This window comes from Cherax quadricarinatus, chromosome 61, assembly GCF_038502225.1.
Source record: "Cherax quadricarinatus isolate ZL_2023a chromosome 61, ASM3850222v1, whole genome shotgun sequence".
In the NCBI taxonomy this organism is placed as follows: Eukaryota; Metazoa; Arthropoda; class Malacostraca; order Decapoda; family Parastacidae; genus Cherax; species Cherax quadricarinatus.
In genome coordinates, this window is record NC_091352.1 from 15778488 (window position 1) to 15803570 (window position 25083).

At 38.0% G+C, this 25083-nt stretch overlaps 1 protein-coding gene across 3 annotated transcripts in view; it reads right to left on the reverse strand.

Moving 5' to 3' along the window:
• Window positions 1–9528: 9528 nt before the first annotated feature.
• The window catches only part of LOC128699321 (hexokinase-1), a 40404-nt gene continuing 24849 nt past the window's right edge, over window positions 9529–25083 (reverse strand). For all 3 annotated transcript variants that reach the window (XM_053791939.2, XM_053791936.2, XM_053791937.2), the window contains exons 5-12: window positions 24659–24788; window positions 23637–23819; window positions 23234–23367; window positions 20870–20982; window positions 19585–19737; window positions 17999–18138; window positions 11425–11558; window positions 9529–9813 (exon numbers count right to left, since the gene is read on the reverse strand). In XM_053791939.2, coding sequence (XP_053647914.1) covers window positions 9709–9813; window positions 11425–11558; window positions 17999–18138; window positions 19585–19737; window positions 20870–20982; window positions 23234–23367; window positions 23637–23819; window positions 24659–24788 — 1092 coding nt within the window. In that variant the 3' untranslated portion in view covers window positions 9529–9708. The remainder of the gene's footprint in view (window positions 9814–11424; window positions 11559–17998; window positions 18139–19584; window positions 19738–20869; window positions 20983–23233; window positions 23368–23636; window positions 23820–24658; window positions 24789–25083) is intronic.

Sequence of the window (25083 nt, forward strand, 5' to 3'; positions counted from 1 at the left end):
CCTTCATTGCTAAGATATATATATATATATATATATATATATATATATATATATATATATATATATATATATATATATATATATATATATATATATATAGTAGGGTCCCACTTTACGGCGTTCCGCTAACACGGCGATGTCAAATTATGACCAAAATTTGCTATACGGCAAGCGGTCTTTCAAATACGGCGCCCCCCACCCGGTTTGTTTACATTCTCCGTGACCACATCTATTATGTCAGGAAATTTTCCAAAATTTCAAGTGTTTTAAAGTTACTGCGTATTTTATATGTACTCTGATAATTATACTTATGTGTACCTGTACCTAAATATACTTACACACTGTGCTGGTGTGCAGGTACACATTAAAATCGCTAAGTCTCTCTCTACTCATGACGCCAATACATGTACTACGTAATAATAATCACTCTTGGGCACACTAAATGTCTTATTTTACATTATTATAGGCATTTTCACTAATCCATCTATGATATTTTCCTCAAAATTATATATGAAACCCGTTACATAACATATAAACATGATACATACACTCACAGAATAAAAATTGACGTAAATATGAGATGTTTACAAATCAGCGGTGTAGGTGGTGTCGGAAGAATTACGTTTTCTCGTCAAACTGGAGGATAACTGTAGAAAAATATTCTTTTCGTATGCCTTTACTCTATATATAGCAATTCACGACCCTTGTGGGTTTAGTGCTTTTTATTATAATAATAATAATAATAATAATAATAATATTATTATTATTATCTTCATTCACTCTAAAAATGGTGTGTTCTGTTTGTTTATTCTGTACTAACTTGTACACAATATAAGAGTGTTTGTATTGTGCTTTGAGGTAAATGTTTTACAAACTCTTACAAACGTACGCGAACGAACTAAAAGTAGACACATATTAATACGCATTTATTTCACCTGACCAAGTGATCGCCCACTGCCTGTTCAGTTTGTGTTCTTACATTGTCTGAACTCTGTATCTAATTCTCTCTCTCGTTTACTCTTTCGTTAACAAGTTATCTCTCACTGACAATGGAGTTTAAGCTTAGCTGTGATAAAAAGAGGAGTCGTATGCCTCTTGCTTTAAGTGCCACGTTAGAGGATGATGGTGTGTCTGATTTTATTCCACTCATTTACCTCTCACATATTAATATTAATATTTTAAGGTAAAATAAGTGTAATTTGTGTGTATCTTCCTTTTATTGTGTTTTAATGCCTATTTCTATTGCTCTTACCTTTTATTCCAGTGAATTAAGCCTGAATGCCTTCCACAAGGCGCTGTATAATCCTACGGGTTTTTCCCCTATTGCTAACTTAATATAAGTTAGTATAAACTTGTTGTATGGCATGTATTGCATATTTTATATGTGCTCTGATAATAATACTTGTAGAGCTGTGTGGTAGCCGGGTGGAGGGACAACATTACGTTTTCTCTGTTCAGCCATCAGCGAAAACGTGTATGAATCTGCGTTTGGCCCAGCCACTCGCTTTTGTTTACAATTTTCGGCATGAATTATTCATTACTTCTCCCTTCATTTATGATGGCATCTAAAGGTAGTTGTTAGAAATGATTAAATTCAGTGAAGAAGGTATGTCAATGCTAATAATATGGCTCTGGACCACAGTGTAGGTAGCCGGTAGGTGTAGCCCAGGCGCGCTACACCTACCGGCTACACCTACCAGCTACCTACACTGACTTCCTACAAATAAATACTACTAACCTCTCTTCCTTTATTAAGACTACACATATTTTAAGGTAAATAATGAGAGTACTGTATGTGTATTTTACCTCTCTGGGATGTTTTAAATATCGTATATTAAGTATGAGACGGGGAGCCAGGGCTACCTACACCGGTGGCCTGGTGGCTAAAGCTCCCGCTTTACACACACGGAGGGCCCGGGTTCGATTCCCGGCGGGTGGAAACATTTCGACACGTTTCCTTACACCTATTGTCCTGTTCACCTAGCAGCAAATAGGTACCTGGGTGTTAGTCGACTGGTGTGGGTCGCATCCTGGGGGACAAGATTAAGGACCCCAATGGAAATAAGTTAGACAGCCCTCGATGACGCACTGACTTTCTTGGGTTATCCTGGGTAGCTAATCCTCCGGGGTTGAAAATCCGAACGAAACCTTATCTTACCTGGGCTGCCTGCACCTGACTTCCTACAAATAAGTACTACTCACCTCTCTCTCCCTACATTAAGATTACAAATACTTTAAGATAAGTAATGAATGTACTGTGAATGAATTTTGCTTTGTGTGTTTTTAATGCCTAGTTCCTGGAGTTTACCTGGAGAGAGTTCCGGGGGTCAACGCCCCCGCGGCCCGGTCTGTGACCAGGCCTCCTGGTGGATCACAGCCTGATCAACCAGGCTGTTACTGCTGGCTGCACGCAAACCAATGTACGAGCCACAGCCCGGCTGGTCAGGAACCGACTTTAGGTGCTTGTCCAGTGCCAGCTTGAAGACTGCCTATTACTAACTTAATATAATTTAGTGTAAACTTGTTGTCTGGCATTTATATGCATTTATACATGGAAAAAATGGCGTTCTGCCTTCCAGCGATGTCTGCTTTCCGGCGACATAATGGAACCAAACCCGCTGTATAAGTGGGGCCCTACTGTGTATATATATATATATATATATATATATATATATATATATATATATATATATCTATATATATATATATATATATATATATATATATATATATATATATAATATATATTATATATATATTACATATATATATATATATACGTCGTCATGCCGAATATGTAAAACTGGTCTATTAGCAAGAACTCATTTAAAATTAAGTCCTCTCTGAAATTTTCTCTTATACATTTAAAGATATATTTTTTTCATTATTGTTAATGTAAAAATTTTTAATTTTGCACCAAAAGAATCTTAGAAAACTTATCTAATCTTATTATAACAAGAGCAATTTATTTTAGCCTAACCCAACTAAATATATTTTAGATTTGTTTACAGTAATTTAATATACTAAACAAACACAGTGGAATATATTTTTTTTGTTAGGCTCTGAATGATTTTGGCGAAATTATTGCATACACAAATTTTCACTTGTCCTATATGGCAAGATGAGTGTTGCTATTTAAGCAAAGATCGCAAGTTCTGCCTATTCGGCACGACATATACGTATATATATATATATATATATATATATATATATATATATATATATATATATATATATATATATATATATATATATATTGCTTAGTTAATCTTAAGTTAATAAGCCAGCCCGTAATGCTATGCATAGTATAGTGGCTTTGGCATGCTGCTCTTATATATATGTATATAAATAAATATATAATATATATATATATATAATATATATATATATATATATATATATATATATATATATATATATTACAAGTGTGTATATATAAATATATATATACACACATGGAATTTCTCTATTCTTTCAGAGTGGTTGTTTTGCATATATATATATATATATATATATATATATATATATATATATATATATATATATATATATATATATATATATATATATATATATATATATATATATCTAGTAACCTCTTCTCTTGTATAAATTACTAAATTTAACAAAGGGAAACTTTTGTTTTTCTTTTTGGGCCACCCTGCCTTGGTGGGATACAGCTGACTTGTTAAAAAAAAAAATATATACACACCACAGGTCAGCTGTTTTTAATAATCTTCCTGGCCTGCTAGTGTACTCGCATATAATCTAGTGATACCAGTGAATAGCAGAATACAGTGTTGTAGTAGCAACTAACCAGTATTATAATGGTACTTAGTGAAGTGGAGTGACTTTCATTAGTTTCTTTTTCTTGAAATACCAGACGTTACTGTGAATTTCATATAACCTGTAGTTACCAGCGGTCGCAATATACACAACGAGAAGCAATTATTACTACAGAAAAAGCGCCCTTCCTCCAAAATTTGCACCAGTCAACTATAGTGATAATATAGCATTTATTGTGGTGGAGACGGAAAAAAAAAAAAATAGAGAAGCTAGATACAGCGATTGATAAACAAAGGTGGAGGCTCGACCGTTCGTCATTGTAGGAGTGCCAGCAGTCACCGGCTCTTCAACACGCAAGTTATACTTTTGTATCAATCAAATCACATATTACTCGGGTAGATAATTTCCAGTAGATCCTTCATGTGTTAGCTCAAATCACCGACCAGTATGGTTTAAATAAGTGACCCACTGATCAGATCAGATAGACTGGTCCGAACCCTTGACTGGTCCGAACCCTTGACTGGTCCGAACCCTTGACTGGTCCGAACCCTGGACTGGTTTCAAACGGTTTCGTTGTGCACCACCTAGCAGGTTATTAATAGAATATTCAAGAGGTTGCTAGTAGAATTGCAGTAAATAAACCATTCAAATCATTATGAAGCTGTGTGTAGTCTGTGGTCAGTCAAACAAACGGGCTTCCACATGCATAAATTGTCATTTCTGTGGAAATTGGTGTCACGCCCCTTGTGCAGATATCCAAGAACTAGCTACAAGCAGTATTAAAACAGGGAAGTGTTTTTGGGTATGCCCAAATGAGATAAATCTGTGGACTCAAATCACAAGGGTATTAAAAGAGGTCAACATCAAAGCTGCTTTCATAGAAAACCTGGAAGCTTTCTACAACAGATGGGAACATAAAAAGTCCGGGCTGAATGGTACTGCCCTTGATACTGGCCATGTAGTCAGAAACTGTAAGGCTGGAGATGATGTCCTGGTAGTCAGTAAATGGGGGGCTGATAGTGCTGTCCTGGGAGACAGTAATGGGGAAGCTGGAGGTGCTGTCCTGGGAGACAGTAATGGTGAAGCTGGAGGTGCTGTCCTGGGAGACAGTAATGGTGAAGCTGGAGATGCTGTCCTGGGAGACAGTAATGGGGAAGCTGGAGATGCTGTCCTGGGAGACAGTAATGGTGAAGCTGGAGATTTTGTCCAGGTAGTCGGGAACTATATGCAGGAAGGAATACATATGAATGACCGCATAGGGGACAGGAGCCATAGTAGGGAAACAAGTGTAGTCAAAGATAAGATAAAACCAATATTGCAAACTAGAAATACCGCAGGAAATAGCAAACAAGAGGACTCCACTAGCAATAGTGAGGATATATTACCAAAAACAAATGGTGGGAGCTCCATTGTTGGTGCTAGGGAGGATAGAAGTAAGACAGGGAAACATGCACCAACAGGGAATACAGTCACAGAAACCCAAGGCAAACGGAAACCAAGCCTGTGCACATACTATGCACTCGGTATCTGCTGGCATGGGAAATCTGGAAAAACAGATGGGACGTGCAACTATGACCACCCTAGGAAATGCCATGCCCATATGACAACAGGAAAATGCAAACTCCCTTCCTGTAAGCTTTTTCACCCTGAACTGTGTACCTCTTCAGTACAGGAAAGACTGTGCTATAACTTAAATTGCCAGGCATACCATCTAAAGGGGACAAAAAGATACAAAACATCCAGGCCATGGGAAAACCTGGGTAGCCACAGCCACTCAAGAGGGAGAGGTTTTTTAGTGCCAGGAAGGAAAAAAAACTGGCAGGAAATGGCAGAAATCGTACACCAAATCCAGTCATTCCTGGAGTGGAACCACAGTCGATGGCCTCCACTCCAAACCAACAGATACAGATACTAATGCCGGAAAAAAAATCCCCCCCCAGTACCAACAATACCACCAGTCCGATAACATTCTTCTTTGCAAATATACAGGGTCTAAAGCCAGCAACAAACAACAAAATACCTTTCATCCGTGGACTGCTTGCAGAGGCAAAGGCAATGTTCGCGGCTTTCACTGAGACCCACATAAAGGATCACTTAGACAACGAAATATGGATCCCAGGTTACAACCTATACAGATGTGACAGAGTGAACAGGCAAAAGGGGGGGGTTGGCCTGTACATTGCAGAGTCACTTGTTTGCACAGAACTGCTAAATGCCTCAAATGATGTAGTGGAAGTTTTAGCAGTAAAGGTCGAGAACCAAAACCTAGTCATTGTGATAGTCTACAAGCCTCCGGATGCAACATCCCAGCAATTCCAGGAACAGCTGTTAAAAATTGACCACTGTCTGGAAAACCTTCCAGCTCCTGCACCCAACATCTTGCTCCTGGGGGATTTCAACTTAAGGCACCTAAAATGGAGGAATATAGCAAATAATATTGTTGCAGTAATAACACCAGGAGGCAGCTCTGATGAAAACTCACACTCACGCGAGCTTTTAAATCTCTGCACAAAATTCAATTTAAACCAGCAAATAATAGAGCCTACTAGACTGGAGAATACACTAGACCTCATCTTCACTAACAATGATGATCTGATAAGAAATATCACCATATCAAAAACAATATACTCAGATCACAACATAATTGAGGTTCAGTCATGTATGCGCGGAGCCCCAGACCGACATAATGAGATTAGTCACGAGGGAGCATTCACCAAATTCAACTTCAATAACAAAAACATAAAGTGGGACCAAGTAAACCAAGTCCTAACCGATATAAGCTGGGAAGATATACTAAGCAACACAGACCCCAACTTATGCCTAGAACAGATTAACTCGGTAGCACTCGATGTATGCACAAGGCTTATTCCTCTAAGAAAAAGGAGGAGTAGATGTAAAACAGAAAGAGACAGGCGCTCCCTTTACAGGCGACGGAAAAGAATAACAGAGCGGCTAAAAGAGGTCAATATATCTGAAATGCGTAGGGAGACACTGGTCAGAGAAATAGCAAGCATCGAACTTAAGCTAAAAGAATCCTTTAGGAGTCAGGAATCGCGGGAAGAACTAAAAGCCATAAATGAAATCGAAAGAAACCCAAAGTATTTCTTCTCCTATGCCAAATCAAAATCGAGAACAACGTCCAGTATTGGGCCCCTACTTAAACAAGATGGGTCCTACACAGATGACAACAAGGAAATGAGTGAGCTACTCAAGTCCCAATATGACTCAGTTTTTAGCAAGCCGCTAACCAGACTGAGAGTCGAAGATCAAAATGAATTTTTTATGAGAGAGCCACAAAATTTGATTAACACAAGCCTATCCGATGTTATCCTGACGCCAAATGACTTCGAACAGGCGATAAATGACATGCCCATGCACTCTGCCCCAGGGCCAGACTCATGGAACTCTGTGTTCATCAAGAACTGCAAGAAGCCCCTATCACGAGCCTTTTCCATCCTATGGAGAGGGAGCATGGACACGGGGGTCGTCCCACAGTTACTAAAAACAACAGACATAGCCCCACTCCACAAAGGGGGCAGTAAAGCAACAGCAAAGAACTACAGACCAATAGCACTAACATCCCATATCATAAAAATCTTTGAAAGGGTCCTAAGAAGCAAGATCACCACGCATCTAGAAACCCATCAGTTACACAACCCAGGGCAACATGGGTTTAGAACAGGTCGCTCCTGTCTGTCTCAACTATTGGACCACTACGACAAGGTCCTAAATGCACTAGAAGACAAAAAGAATGCAGATGTAATATATACAGACTTTGCAAAAGCCTTCGACAAGTGTGACCATGGCGTAATAGCGCACAAAATGCGTGCTAAAGGAATAACAGGAAAAGTCGGTCGATGGATCTATAATTTCCTCACTAACAGAACACAGAGAGTAGTCGTCAACAGAGTAAAGTCCGAGGCAGCTACGGTGAAAAGCTCTGTTCCACAAGGCACAGTACTCGCTCCCATCTTGTTCCTCATCCTTATATCCGACATAGACAAGGATGTCAGCCACAGCACCGTGTCTTCCTTTGCAGATGACACCCGAATCTGCATGACAGTGTCTTCCATTGCAGACACTGCAAAGCTCCAGGCAGACATCAACCAAATCTTTCAGTGGGCTGCAGAAAACAATATGAAGTTCAACGATGAGAAATTTCAATTACTCAGATATGGTAAACATGAGGAAATTAAATCTTCATCAGAGTACAAAACAAATTCTGGCCACAAAATAGAGCGAAACACCAACGTCAAAGACCTGGGAGTGATCATGTCGGAGGATCTCACCTTCAAGGACCATAACATTGTATCAATCGCATCTGCTAGAAAAATGACAGGATGGATAATGAGAACCTTCAAAACTAGGGAGGCCAAGCCCATGATGACACTCTTCAGGTCACTTGTTCTATCTAGGCTGGAATATTGCTGCACACTAACAGCACCTTTCAAGGCAGGTGAAATTGCCGACCTAGAAAATGTACAGAGAACTTTCACGGCGCGCATAACGGAGATAAAACACCTCAATTATTGGGAGCGCTTGAGGTTCCTAAACCTGTATTCCCTGGAACGCAGGAGGGAGAGATACATGATTATATACACCTGGAAAATCCTAGAGGGACTAGTACCGAACTTGCACACGAAAATCACCCACTACGAAAGCAAAAGACTTGGCAGACGATGCACCATCCCCCCAATGAAAAGCAGGGGTGTCACTAGCACGTTAAGAGACCATACAATAAGTGTCAGGGGCCCGAGACTGTTCAACTGCCTCCCAGCACACATAAGGGGGATACCAACAGACCCCTGGCAGTCTTCAAGCTGGCACTGGACAAGCACCTAAAGTCAGTTCCGGATCAGCCGGGCTGTGGCTCGTATGTTGGTTTGCGTGCAGCCAGCAGCAACAGCCTGGTTGATCAGGCTCTGATCCACCAGGAGGCCTGGTCTCAGACCGGGCCGCGGGGGCGTTGACCCCCGGAACTCTCTCCAGGTAACTCCAGGTAAACACACACACATATATATATATATATATATATATATATATATATATATATATATATATATATATATATATATGTGTCGTGCCGAATATGTAAAACTGGTCAATTAGCAAGAACTCATTTAAAATTAAGTCCTTTCTAAAAATTTCTCTTATACGTTTAATGATATATTTTTTTCATTAATGTTGATGTAAAAATTTATAATTTTGCACCAAAAGCAACTTAGAAAACTTACCTAACCTTATTATAACAAGAACAATGTATTTTAGCCTAACCCAACTAAATATATTTTAGATTTGTTTACAATAATTTAATACTAAACAAACACAGTGAAATATATTTTTTTCGTTAGGTTCAGAATGATTTTGGCAAAATTATTGCATACACAAATTTTTGCTTGTCCTATTTGGCAAGATGAGCGTTGCTATTTAAGATAAGATGGCAAGTTCTGCCTATTCGGCACGACGTATATATATATATATATATATATATATATATATATATATATATATATATATATATATATATATATATATATATATATAAATGTTTATCAATTGATTTGTTATATGAACAATATGTAATTATTTCCAGTTACAATGACCATATGTCAAGGATGTGTAACTTATGACTGAATTAAAGAGGCATTAACGATCACTAGAGAAGCTTCAAGCATTATTTTGCTAAATTACTTAAAATTACTGATTATGGGCATTCAGAGAGGTAAGATGATAATGAAAAGATTATAACTAATACAAAATTTATTTAAAAAATAAAGTATATTCTCAATATCAGCATTTCCTAAATATAAATTATGTACTGTACAATACTGAAGTCTCATTAGCAACCATAACATACAAATATGCATAAAAAATTCAAGGAAATATAAAGCTTACGTTAGAAAATCTCTTTGAAAGCAAAAGTTAGTTAGAGTTAGTCAATGACCTCTTTTGCTCTAGTCTCTCAGCGATAGCAGCAGCCAGAGCAGCGCCTTTTCCTGACCCATCGTGTGCCAGCCGAAGATCAAACTGTTTGAAAAGTATTTTGTTACATTTTATATACAAAGACTTAACATATTTATGCCCCACCTTTGTATTAATAAATGCCATGTAAACAGCATCTACACAATATCTTTTCATTTATTCTTTCCTTTTAAAACTCTGAATGTAATGTATAGTGCAATATCAATTGTTGTAGCTACAGTCACATCAGTGCAGACATAAAACTGTACAGAAATATACTCTCTTTTTAAAGCAAACTTTCCCTTAAATGTGGTGAAGTCTTTGTAACAGGGTTTGATAATATACAAACCAAATTTCCCCCTTTATATTATAGTATTAATTAAAGAATATTATTGGAGTGAATTCCTTTGTGGCCTGCATAAAATGAGCATAATCCAACAATTCTTGATTCAGGACATTCCTGCTACTCATTCTTAGATTAAATGATTATTATTATTCTGCTCAATTCTCAGCATTCCACTGATTGCCAACTTATGTTAGCACCAGTGAAATGCTGGATAATACAGGTTCCAATGTATTTAACCCTTTGACTGTCGAGGTCGTATATATACTATATGTCTTACGAGGTACCGTGTTTGACGCATATATACTCATAAATTCTAGCGGCTTCAAATCAAGGAGGAGAAAGCTGGTAGGCCCACATGTGAGAGAATGGGTCTGTGTGGTCAGTGTGCACCATATAAAAAAATCCTGGAGCATGCAGTGCATAATGAGAAAAAAACTCCGACCATTTTTTAATTAAAATGCCGAGTTTGTGGTCTATTTTCGTATAGTATTTATGGTTGTATTCTCGTTTTTTGGTCTCATTTGATAGAATGGAAAACATATTATAGAAATAGAGGTGACTTTGATTGATTTTACTATAAAAAGAACCTGGAAATGGTGCTCAAAGTAGGGTTAATGTTTGATTTTTGCCGATGTTTAAAAGTAAACAAATGATGTCATTGTCCAATAAATGTCCAACTAGCCATTCTAATATGCAGTCATGAATGGGTTGATGTTATTTATATAATTATTACAGTATTGCAGTAGTCTGCATAACAGTAAATCTTCTATTTTTTGTTTGAATAAAAATTCAAAATAGAAAGCAAGAGTAATATCAGAGGGGCCTGGAGACATGACTGATGAACAAAGAAAATGTTATTTCAGAGCCAGGAATGTCTGCATTGTTCATTCTAGACCTTATTTTGAAATTGTCATATTTTTTAATTTTCATGAAATTGGCCAAATTGCAAATTTCTGACCACATTATTGGGTAGTTGAAATCGGTAAATGGGCATTTTCTTGTACTCAATCGATAGAAAAAATGGAGTTCTAAAGAAATAGCTATGAGTTTGGTCGACTGGAACAATGGAATTAGCCGAAAATAGGGCTCAAAGTGGGTGAAATCGCCGATTTGTAAATATCGCAGAGGTCGCTAACTTCGCGAGAGCGTAATTCCGTCAGTTTTCCGTCAAATTTCATGTTTTTGGTGTCATTACAATTGGGAAAAGATTCTCTAACATTTCATAAGAAAAAATAACTTCTTTTTTTTTTTCTTTTTTTTTGAAATTTTGCGACACCAGGAGGCACTTCAGGATTGGGAGTTGCGACAGTCAAGGGGTTAAATTAACTTACCGATCTGCCAGGGGCAAACTCGGAAATGAGCTTCTCCATAAGTGGACGGAATCTTGGGTGGTGTTTGAACAAAGACCCATCAATAGCTACAGTGCAGTGGTTACGCTGCATTCTCTCGAGCAGTATACCAGTTACTGTGTGGAATATAATATAATTACTTCCTATCAATTTGGCCATTTGTACAAAAACAAAAATTTCATCCTAGTATAATATCAGGAAATACCATATACAATATTATAAAGTACCATTATATTACAGGTATACAATACTGACAAGCAGATGAGTAGGAGACACATGCAGCAGTTTGTTATCTTTACTGCCTGCTGAGCAGGAAATAATGATACAAACTGCTGCATAGAATAGAATGAGGATAAGTTTCAGCAAATACTATATAAATATACTGTATGGTAGAAAGACCCTATGTGAAGAGAAAGCCTTCACCTCTATGCTACTTTTTGCCCTAAAGTCAATCACCTTGATAAAACAATGTTTATGGAGAGTATGGTCTGCAGTGTTTTTCTACCGTACAGTACATATTATGACACTACGTTGATGATTGTTCCATTCCAAAATGACGCTAGTGAAGGGTTCTTCATCCAAGAAACTAAAGCTGCCATTCCCTTCCTTGGATATATCCTAATTATTTCCCATTATCCTGGTGCTGTATGACCCCTATGGTTCAGTGCTTGCCCATGGATATACTACTAACATTGATTCCACAATCTGTACATCAATTTCAATTATCAATATTCCTAACAGGCATATGTAGAAACCATATAAGAGCATTATTTTCAGAATACACTATACTTCTACTGTCTAGTACTTTATCTTAATACTACTGTATATTTTAGCTTAATGCAACAAAGAAGATTTTAGTTGAATTATTAACTCAAGAGAGTTAGTGAACCAGGATAACCCGATAAAGGCAGTCAGTCTGACTTACTGGGGTCTTCTTTTCCTTTTCCCCAGGATGTGACTCACAGCAGTTGGCTAACATCCAGATATTCATTTACTGCTAGGTGAAGCAAGACAATAGGCATAATGAAACATGCTCATTTCCACTTGTGCTGGGATTGACCTCAGATATTTCATATGCAAGCTGAAGGTGCTACAGATTACAGTGAACATGATATATAATGAATCTCAATTTAACAGACTCCTGAAATAACAGGCAAAATCCACTGAGCAAATCTTATATTATTTACTCATTTATTTTCAGTATTTACTGTGGGTTATCTGTAACTGTGTGTACAGTACTACACTAGATGTAGAGTACTTATGTGATTTTTAACACATTCTGATATATGAGAAAATTGAATATTCCCCCTATTTAGTCTATTATATTGAAGGATTACTGTATGCATATTCTACAGATGCTACAGTATACAGTGGCCTGGTGGCTAAAGCTCCCTCTTCGCACACGGAGGGCCCAGGTTTGATTCCCGGTGGGTGGAAACATTCCGACACGTTTTCTTACACCTGTCCTGTTCACCTAGCAGCAAATAGGTACCTGGGTGTTAGTCGACTGGTGTGGGTCGCATCCTGGGGGACAAGATTGAGGGCCCCAATACCTGGAGTTTACCTGGAGAGTTCCAGGGGTCAATGCCCCCACGGCCCAGTCTGTGACCAGGCCTCCTGGTGTATCAGAGCCTGACTAACCAGGCTGTTACTGCTGGCTGCACGCAATCCAACGTACGAGCCACAGCCCGGCTGGTCGGTACCTCGATGACGCACTGACTTTCTTAGGTTATCCTGGGTAGCTAACCCTCCGGGGTTAAAAATCCGAAAGAAATCTTATCTTATCTCTTATCTTATCTTTTATCTTAATACAAAAAGTCAATATTGTAAATAAACTCCATCTATACTTACTTGTTTTGATTTATAATTTTTAGTGAATCCCAGCAGGGTGCTAGTTTAGCCCCATAAACCTAATGTACCAAAGGCAGTGCCAGCACTGAATTAAGGCAATGCTGAAGGCTATTTATGTATTATTATTATTATTATTATTATTATAATACTTACAGATAAGAAAGGGATAAACACTCTGGGGTCATACAATGCCTGGGGAATGGGAGGTAATCAGGTTTCATCCAAGGAAGGGAAGGGTAGCTCAAATTCCTTAGATGAAGAGCCCTTCACAACCATACCTGGAGTTTACCTGGAGAGAGTTTCGGGGGTCAACGCCCCCGCGGCCCGGTCTGTGACCAGGCCTCCTGGTGGATCAGCGCCTGATCAACCAGGCTGTTGCTGCTGGCTGCACGCAAACCAACGTACGAGCCACAGCCCGGCTGATCAGGAACTGACTTTAGGTGCTTGTCCAGTGCCAGCTTGAAGACTGCCAGGGGTCTGTTGGTAATCCCCCTTATGTGTGCTGGGAGGCAGTTGAACAGTCTTGGGCCCCTGACACTTATTGTATGGTCTCTTAACGTGCTAGTGACACCCCTGCTTTTCATTGGGGGGATGGTGCATCGTCTGCCAAGTCTTTTGCTTTCGTAGTGAGTGATTTTCGTGTGCAAGTTCGGTACTAGTCCCTCTAGGATTTTCCAGGTGTATATAATCATGTATCTCTCCCTCCTGCGTTCCAGGGAATACAGGTTTAGAAACCTCAAGCGCTCCCAGTAATTGAGGTGTTTTATCTCCGTTATGCGCGCCGTGAAAGTTCTCTGTACATTTTCTAGGTCGGCAATTTCACCTGCCTTGAAAGGTGCTGTTAGAGTGCAGCAATATTCCAGCCTAGATAGAACAAGTGACCTGAAGAGTGTCATCATGGGCTTGGCCTCCCTAGTTTTGAAGGTTCTCATTATCCATCCTGTCATTTTTCTAGCAGATGCGATTGATACAATGTTATGGTCCTTGAAGGTGAGATCCTCCGACATAATCACTCCCAGGTCTTTGACGTTGGTGTTTCGCTCTATTTTGTGGCCAGAATTTGTTTTGTACTCTGATGAAGATTTAATTTCCTCATGTTTACCATATCTGAGTAATTGAAATTTCTCATCGTTGAACTTCATATTGTTTTCTGCAGCCCACTGAAAGATTTGGTTGATGTCCGCCTGGAGCCTTGCAGTGTGTGCAATGGAAGACACTGTCATGCAGATTCGGGTGTCATCTGCAAAGGAAGACACGGTGCTGTGGCTGACATCCTTGTCTATGTCGGATATGAGGATGAGGAACAAGATGGGAGCTAGTACTGTGCCTTGTGGAACAGAGCTTTTCACCGTAGCTGCCTCGGACTTTACTCTGTTGACGACTACTCTCTGTGTTCTGTTAGTGAGGAAATTATAGATCCATCGACCGACTTTTCCTGTTATTCCTTTAGCGCGCATTTTGTGCGCTATTACGCCATGGTCACACTTGTCGAAGGCTTTTGCAAAGTCTGTATATATTACATCTGCATTCTTTTTGTCTTCTAGTGCATTTAGGACCTTGTCGTAGTGATCCAGTAGTTGAGACAGACAGGAGCGACCTGTTCTAAACCCATGTTGCCCTGGGTTGTGTAACTGATGGGTTTCTAGATGGGTGGTGATCTTGCTTCTTAGGACCCTTTCAAAGATTTTTATGATATGGGATGTTAGTGCTATTGGTCTGTAGTTCTTTGCTGTTGCTTTACTGCCCCCTTTGTGGAGTGGGGCTAAGTCTGTTGTTTTTAGTAACTGAGGGACGACCCCCGTGTCCATGCTCCCTCTCCATAGGATGGAAAAGGCTCGTGATAGGGGCTTCTTGCAGTTCTTGATGAACACAGAGTTCCATGAGTCTGGCCCTGGGGCAGAGTGCATGGGCATGTCATTTATCGCCTGTTCGAAGTCATTTGGCGTCAGGATAACATCGGATAGGCTTGTGTTAATCAAATTTTGTGGCTCTCTCATAAAAAATTCATTTTGATCTTCGACTCTCAGTCTGGTTAGCGGCTTGCTAAAAACTGAGTCATATTGGGACTTGAGTAGCTCACTCATTTCCTTGCTGTCATCTGTGTAGGACCCATCTTGTTTAAGTAGGGGCCCAATACTGGGCGTTGTTCTCGATTTTGATTTGGCATAGGAGAAGAAATACTTTGGGTTTCTTTCGATTTCATTTATAGCTTTTAGTTCTTCCCGCGATTCCTGACTCCTAAAGGATTCTTTTAGCTTAAGTTCGATGCTTGCTATTTCTCTGACCAGTGTCTCCCTGCGCATTTCAGATATATTGACCTCTTTTAGCCGCTCTGTTATTCTTTTCCGTCGCCTGTAAAGGGAGCGCCTGTCTCTTTCTATTTTACATCTACTCCTCCTTTTTCTTAGAGGAATAAGCCTTGTGCATACATCGAGTGCCACTGAGTTAATCTGTTCTAGGCATAAGTTTGGGTCTGTGTTGCTTAGTATATCTTCCCAGCTTATATCGGTTAGGACTTGGTTTACTTGGTCCCACTTTATGGTTTTGTTATTGAAGTTGAATTTGGTGAATGCTCCCTCGTGACTAGTCTCATTTTGTCGGTCTGGGGCTCCTCGCATACATGTCTGAACCTCAATTATGTTGTGATCTGAGTATATTGTTTTTGATATGGTGACATTTCTTATCAGATCATCATTGTTAGTGAATATGAGGTCTAGTGTATTCTCCAGTCTAGTAGGCTCTTATTATTTGCTGGTTTAAATTGAATTTTGTGCAGAGATTTAAAAGCTCGTGTGAGTGTGAGTTTTCATCAGAGCTGCCTCCTGGTGTTATTACTGCAACAATATTATTTGCTATATTCCTCCATTTTAGGTGCCTTAAGTTGAAATCCCCCAGGAGCAAGATGTTGGGTGCAGGAGCTGGAAGATTTTCCAGACAGTGGTCAATTTTTAACAGCTGTTCCTGGAATTGCTGGGATGTTGCATCCGGAGGCTTGTAGACTACCACAATGACTAGGTTTTGGTTCTCGACCTTTACTGCTAAAACTTCCACTACGTCATTTGAGGCATTAAGCAGTTCTGTGCAAACAAGTGACTCTGCAATGTACAGGCCAACCCCCCCCTTTTGCCTGTTCACTCTGTCACATCTGTATAGGTTGTAACCTGGGATCCATATTTCATTGTCCAAGTGATCCTTTATGTGGGTCTCAGTGAAAGCCGCGAACATTGCCTTTGCCTCTGCAAGCAGTCCACGGATGAAAGGTATTTTGTTGTTTGTTGCTGGCTTTAGACCCTGTATATTTGCAAAGAAGAATGTTATCGGACTGGTGGTATTGTTGGTACTGGGGGGGGATTTTTTTTCCGGCATTAGTATCTGTATCTGTTGGTTTGGAGTGGAGGCCATCGACTGTGGTTCCACTCCAGGAATGACTGGATTTGGTGTACGATTTCTGCCATTTCCTGCCAGTTTTTTTTCCTTCCTGGCACTAAAAAACCTCTCCCTCTTGAGTGGCTGTGGCTACCCAGGTTTTCCCATGGCCTGGATGTTTTGTATCTTTTTGTCCCCTTTAGATGGTATGCCTGGCAATTTAAGTTATAGCACAGTCTTTCCTGTACTGAAGAGGTACACATTTCAGGGTGAAAAAGCTTACAGGAAGGGAGTTTGCATTTTCCTGTTGTCATATGGGCATGGCATTTTCTAGGGTGGTCATAGTTGCACGTCCCATCTGTTTTTCCAGATTTCCCATGCCAGCAGATACCAAGTGCATAGTATGTGCACAGGCTTGGTTTCCGCTTGCCTTGGGTTTCTGTGACTGTATTCCCTGTTGGTGCATGTTTCCCTGTCTTACTTCTATCCTCCCTAGCACCAACAATGGAGCTCCCACCAATTGTTTTTGGTAATTTATCCTCACTATTGCTATTGGAGTCCTCTTGTTTGCTATTTCCTGCGGTATTTCTAGTTTGCAATATTGGTTTTATCTTATCTTTGACTACACTTGTTTCCCTACTATGGCTCCTGTCCCCTATGAGGTCATTTATATGTATTCCTTCCTGCGTATAATTCCCGACTACCTGGACAAAATCTCCAGCTTCACCATTACTGTCTCCCAGGACAGTATCTCCAGCTTCACCATTTCTGTCTCCCAGGACAGCACCTCCAGCTTCACCATTACTGTCTCCCAGGACAGCACCTCCAGCTTTACTATTACTGTCTCCCAGGACATCACCTCCAGCCTTACAGTTTGTGACTACATGGCCAGTATCAAGGGCAGTACCATTCAGCCCAGACTTTTTATGTTCCCATCTGTTGTAGAAAGCTTCCAGGTTTTCTATGAAAGCAGCTTTGATGTTGTCCTCTTTTAATACCCTTGTGATTTTAGTCCACAGATTTTCCTCATTTGGGCATACCCAGAAACACTTCCCTGTTTTAATACTGGGCAGAACTTTTATTCTTTCTATTGTCACATCCTTCTAAAGAATGCACTGAAATAAATATAGAACACGATACCTCTGCACTAGGCAGACCTCATAGAAGAGGTGCCTTGATGTAAGCAGGGACCTCTTGATCCAGGGAACAAGACTTATCCCCTTCTTCCTTGGATCAAACCTGAATGCCTCGTCTTTCCCAAGTGCTATATGATCCACATGGGTTTAGCACTTCCCCCCTGAATAAAATAAAAAATGGCACTAGGCAGACAAAGACTTACTAAGAGATACAAGGGTGATCCCCCTGTATGATATAATACCAGCAACATACTGGGCTATGTGCAGGTCATCATCATCATGGTTCAGCTTCACGTCATTAAGCACCATCTTCGTCTCCTCCAGCAAGCCTTTGAAAGTGTCACTAAAGAACAAAACAATTTATAAATGTTAAAACATTATATTTTTCAATGCATGTTTTATTTTTTAATTTAATATAAGTGTGCTGCTACCTCTATAGTTACAAAGTGAGAACAAAAGGTAACTATGCTTTCCAGTCATATTCAATCACTGAACCTTCAAGGAGGGTAACTGCATGCCAGTGAAGAGCTCTTGATACAAGGATTTTTCAACTACCCTCCACTTCCTCAACTCAAACCTGATTATATCTCCTTCCCCAGGTACTGTATGACCCCTATGGGTTTAATGCTTCCCCAGATGATGAAAATAAAGTTAAGAAAGAGAATTAATAGTTCAATGGGCAATGTATGAAAGCAAGGGAAAGTGTGAGAAATTAGCTACAAATAGCTTTCAAATATATAGGTGGAGAGATACTAATGAAAAAGAAAGCTATATACAGTGTATATTAGGGCAAAATTTGAATGTTTTTAAAGGCGCATTGTCCACCTATAAAAAAAAATGTCTCAGACTGAAAAAAGCCTAAAGAGTAGCTACTCAATGCATCCTGAAGATACAAAATATGAGTTATGAAGAAAGATTGAGAACACTAAAGATGCCCACATGACATACACTCTTATTATTGTGCCTACTACACATGCAGAACATTAAACTCCACTGTAAACCCTCCCCTAAAACTACTCCTTGACAGTTACAACAGAATGCACAGCCACAATACAAAGCACAAGGCATTTTCAACATCCCTTGAGTCAGTCTCTCACTATGCAAGAACACGCACATAAAGGGCCTGAAGATCTAGAGCTCGCTGCTGGAACAGGTCAAGGATCCCTTGACAGCTTATAAATTTAGGACTTTCCTAAAAAAACATCTTATCTCACAGTATTAACCAAATCAACCAGAACATCTGCTTACTAGTTTTATTATGTGGTCTCCAGGCTTTTAATTCTGCCAATCCATAAAATATTACCACCTGCACCATTACTTGTAAGGTAGATTTTGTGTGCAATTTCAAGATTATTTTACCGAAGCCTACCCCTCCTTACTACCTCTCACTTGTATTAAGTTTAAATAAGATTGTAAAACAGTTAACCACTACTTCTTGTCTAGTTTTAAGTATAGTTACCATGTGCTATTATCTTATCTAGTTTAAATTAGTTATTATGTATTAGGATTAGTTTGCCCAAAATGCCTCGGCATGATAGTGGCTATCTTTGTACTTTGCAAATCAAAACTGTAATTACACATTATAACCTTTACAAAGAAATAAACTTTACTTTACTTTACTTAACTGCATCCTGGAGGGTGATAGTATACCTTATTACTCAGGTTTGAAATAAGCTGAGGCAGAAACAATGTAAAAAAATTATCAAATGAAAAGCCATTGAAATACAAAATTATTCTATGAAACCACAGTAAGAAGTCCATCCCACAACAACTGTTCCCAAGAAATTACCTCTCAATACGTGAAACACTTGTTGTAGTGATGGCCCCATGGGTGTGAAGGTTCCCAATTTTGCCGCCACACATGAGTCCTTTCTTCGTCAGTGTTAACAGTATCTCCCGATACAAGTCACCTAAATATTTTCCTGCAAAGTATTTCTCAAACCTGTTGAAGAAACAACAACAATAAACACAAAGCTAATTATAAATAGGTAAGATCTCTTTATCTGTACAGTATTCCTTTCAAGGGATGGGTGTGCCTTTGATGTTAGCAAAAGGCTCTTAATCTGAAGAAATGGAGCTCTCCTCCCATCCTCAGATCAAACATAACTAACAAAAAAAAGGCACAATACCGTGACTGGAACGATACACAAATAACCCACACATAAAAGAGAGGAGCTTACGATGACATTTCAGTCAAACTTGGACCATTTACAAAGTCACACTAAGTGTGACTTTGTAAATGGTCCAAGTTTGACCGAAACGTTGTTGTAAGCTCCTCTCTTTTATGTGCGGGTTATTTGTGTATCAAACATAATTATTTTCCATTCTTCAGGTGTTGTATAATTCTTTAGACTTAGCATTTCACCATAAATATAATAATTTTCAGCAGAAGTGATGATACTTAAAACTCTCAAACTGAAATATTGTAATATGTATACTAAACTATAAATGGTAATTTCTGAAAGTTAGATGCTACTGAGGCTCATGCAACTTACTAGAAACTGTGAAAGCAATGAAAATATGTTGCCTGTTTCATGAGATCTTTTACTAAATGGTATTATATAATGCTCATCTGGAACATGGTTCATCAAGAAAAATTCAAATGAAAGCAAAACCTGTGGCAAGTAATAACAGGTGAGAAAGAAGATTAAAATTTTGGGGACAAAAAAAAAAAAAAATTGTGGAGCGGGAGCCTCTTCCAAGCTTCATATCAAGGTCAAATTTGACTAAAACTTCAATACAGCTAAATAAATACAATACTTAAAACTATTTTTGTAACCTGTATTATGACCATGACATATGTAGAGCATAAAAAATGCTTTGAATATCAAAAACAATATTTCTTACTTCACATTTTTCTTTACATAAACCATACTTTTTATTTATTATAAGCCTTATGGTTTTCAAAAGGAGAAGAGGGTAAGGCCTTCATGCCAGTGAATGGCTCTTAATCAAAGAAATTTGAGCTACCCTTTCCTTTTTTTAATGAAACCAGATGACCTTGCATTTCACATGCACTGCATGACCCCTGCAGGTTCAGCACTTCCCCATTAATGTAATAATGGAAGCCTTACGTGTAAGAGTGGACAAGTAGCGACTGGTCATCAACAGCTCTGTCCCAGTCAGTTTTGATGAAGTCAAGAACACCATTATCTCCAAATGCACCCCATTCAATGTCCACAATCATCTGTAAAAACAGATGGTATATGGCTTATCGGTACCAATATCTGCACCCTTATTCCTTTTCTCCAAATTAACACATGATGTCAAGTTATGATCAAAATGAGACACTTTCAAGCAGAATGGAAACATTATATATGGTAACATTTTGTTTGATTTACAAGCTCTTTTGTCTTTCAACTTGAAAATCAAGCAGAATGTTAATTATAGAGATTTCATACTACATTAAAATGTTTCACTTCATTCCACCTTATCAGTATTCATACACCCTTCCACCTACAAAATATTATGATCAAATCAGGAACAATAGCTGTTGTAATATTTACAGAGTACTTTGACCATGTAGGTCACTCAGTGCTCCAACAAATAAAAAATGAAATGATATACAGTGCACACAAAACAAAAGCAAAGATAACAGTAAGAAACCATAAAAGTTAGACACAAACAAAATGTATTACACAAAAATACTAACATATCAAGTTAAAATAAGAAGCATCAGTTAAAAATGCATATTATACATTACAAATAAAAAGAAAACTTTATAATCTATTTACCAGAACATACTACATAATCCATTACCTTAATTAAAACATATATAAACAAATATAAATACACTCCTGATTTTAAAATAATCAAAATTTAAGGGAGAGGCTACAAAAGATTTGGAGATTTTTCACACCTCCTCTGCAGCACACACATGAACAACCATGGTCAAAAATTTCATTACACACATCAAAACTGAATCAAACCACAACATACGTATTCACACAAAATACAAAACGGTTAATCTGCATCATAAATGAATACCAACAGAATATGTATTCTTAAGCTCTGTTAAAGAAAAAGCATTTCTTTTCCTTGCCATTGCTATATCACTTCGTAATATATTTGTGAAGTTCACTTGTAGTTGTATCTGTATTATCATCCTCAGATTTTAAGTGGGCAGTCTAAAGTTAAAACTGGTGCATTTGCCAACTCATCAGTCCCATTAAACTTTTGATAGCTAATGCACACAGAAACTACAGAAGGTAGAGTGTGACTGCTGGTACGGTGTACGTAATTTTGCCATATTCACCAACAACCCACATTTAGGAGAGGAACCTCATGACAATGAGACTATGTACTGTGTACTGTGCCAAAACAAAAGCATTCACATTGCTAAACTCACAAACTAGTATTTAGTCACTTAGCCATAATACCAACTTACCTCATAATTTGTAATATTTTAAAATAAAGAATTAAACTAAGTCTGCCCGAAATGCCTAGCCATGCTAGGCGTTCTAGTGGTACACTCTGTAATCATTATTTAACTACATGTAAACCACACAATAACCAAATTCTGTAAATTCAACATTGTAATCCTTATAGAGAATAAACTTTGAATCCTGGCCCAAAACTGTCAAGTCAGAACTCAGCAATGGTCCAGAATGAATGAAAACATCATCTAAGGTTCTCTCAAAGGTGTGGGTTTTTGGTGAATTGTTCCAGCCATGGTGCTGTGACTTTTTATTCTCTAATTTTCTCATATCAATGCCCAACTTTTAACACAAGTACTGTACAAGTGTCTCTGGCTTCATGCAGTACAGTACTATATGCATTTCAGGCCCAGTATAAAATAGAGAGATATCTACATGTTAAAAATATACTTCATAGAGTTAATAGCAAAGACAGTGACTGTGTGTGAATGATGGTGAAAGTGTTGCATGATAGTGAGTGTTTCTTTTTTGGGTCACCCTGCTTCAGTGGGAGACAGCCAGTGTGTTGAAAAAAATTAAGTGTTGTGCATGCAATAACAAAAACTAATCTTTCTGAATGTAACTTCATTATGTACATGTGCATATAAACATATGCATAACAAAAATAACAGAAATTTCCATAGTCATGCAAACATATTTACATCACATTTTTCAGGCTTGTTTGCTAGTGTTCAGTATCGCTCTCCTGTACCAGTGTCCAGCAGTAGTCAGCCATCAAACTGATCATCAAGTTTTCCTAACTATGGCTTGGTGAAATCACTCACCATGAAGTCCTATTTCCCAGAAATTGTATGTATTGGAGCAAAACTAAGTTCAGATTTGAATTCAGTCCCAAAATTACCACAGTTAGGAACACACATTTTTAAGTGTCAACCAAAACCTTTGGTGACCAGAATTATAATGGTTAAATTCCTAGATGGGAACCAGTGTTTTGTTAATTTAAAATGACGAACACGAAAAGAAATAATAAAATATATTCATGGAAAAAAATCTGTCACTAACCTCAGATTCAAGGTGCTTTCCAAGCCATTTCTCAATACGTTCAACCTTTTCTATATAGCAACCATTGCATCCTGTTCCTAGGATCATCGCCAGAGCGCAGCGTTTGTCCATGTATGCGCCCATTACCAAAGTTCCTGTCAGTTGAAACATGTACCATATTTGTAATTACAAATACTACTATACATACTGTATATACACTTGAACATAATTACAGTTAAAATTATATTATGTACAGGTAATTTAATAAGTTTTCAATTAGAAACACACACCTCTATTGTGCAACATAATGACTCAGTAGCCAGCAGTCTATCACAATTGAGACAGCCTCAAGAATTAAGTGAAAATATTATTTATGTCACTATAAAATTTAAAATCAAATAGGCAGAGTACCACACATGCTCACCAGTAGTATCATTGAGGATGGCTTTGACTGTAATATCCAAATCTTTTCTTTTATGTATGGCATCATTGAGCATCTTAACTGCATCCTCACCAACAACTCCAGGGCAATTGAATGACTTGGTCCATGAAACTAAGATCCCAACATCAAGGCTCTTTTGTGTCATTGGAAAAGAGAAGGTAAACCCTGAGAAGAACATATCTGATATCAATACACACAAAGCAAATAGTTTAGTATACAGTATTTAAAATTTTGGATCACCAAAAAATTTGACTCATTCTCCCCAAAAAGAAAACAGTGAAATATAGTCAAGCCAATTTTTTTATTTGGCATAAAACTAACAAAGCATCCCTAGGCACATCAGTGTCTAGGGAACAGGAGATAATTAGGTTTGATCCCAAGAAGGATAGGAGAATAGCTACATCCTTAGCTCAAGAACCTTCCACCAGCATCAAGGCACTTTTCTTAAAGTGATCCTAACTTAATCTTGCTAAAATTTATGCAGCATTAAATAACTTAATTTATGTAACCAATGAAACGGAGCATCTGCAATAAAAAACAAACATTCAGTGTTATAATTTCAACAAAAAATCAGTTTACCACAGAAAATAACCTTAAAAATCAGAAATGCAATAATGAAATCTTTCAAGACTGTGACATTTACACAGTGTTTATTAATATAGTTTATCTAACAAAGTGAATACAAAATTCATACTAAAGTACATGTAGTTCTTTTTGCCCGAAATGCCTAGGCATGCCAGAGGTCTTCCTTGTAATTAATATTTTATAATATGTAAACCACACATTGTAAGTTTTGCCAGGAAATAAACATTTCCATTTTCATTTCACCTGAAAATAATAGTGATATATGGATTTTTTTTTATATTTTGTTAAGTTATCCAAGCTTAAATTTACATGATTTACCACTGTATATATAAATTAAATTTTTAAAATTATGCACGAGTCCTCAATAAAAACTTATTTATTATTTATTTCCCAAAAATTACAAATTATTTCTGCCTTACCTAATTGAAAATTTCGACCTCCTAGATTCCTCTTTTGAACAAATTCAGCAATACAGTCAGCCAGAAATTCGAACAAATCCTGACCAGGCCCAAGACGCTTTTCAGAAGGAACATGGAAGTAGTCAACAACCTAGGTAGAAATATTATTTTTAAATATATAGCAGTACAGTACATATGAAGCAATACTTGCATGAGATGAGATTTTAATACATATTTGAAGAAACCATCCCAGGGGGGACTCTTGAACCTGCGGTAGAGAGTCGTAAAACTCCAGACCGTGGGTTGAAGCCCCTCCTGTGGTATGGTTTGTTTGCAATCACATCATTACGATATCGTGAGTCACATCTAAACTTTATGATTACTGCTCTGAAAATGTCATGGTAATGAATTTTTCAAAATGAAGGAAGCTTAAAGAATTAATTAAC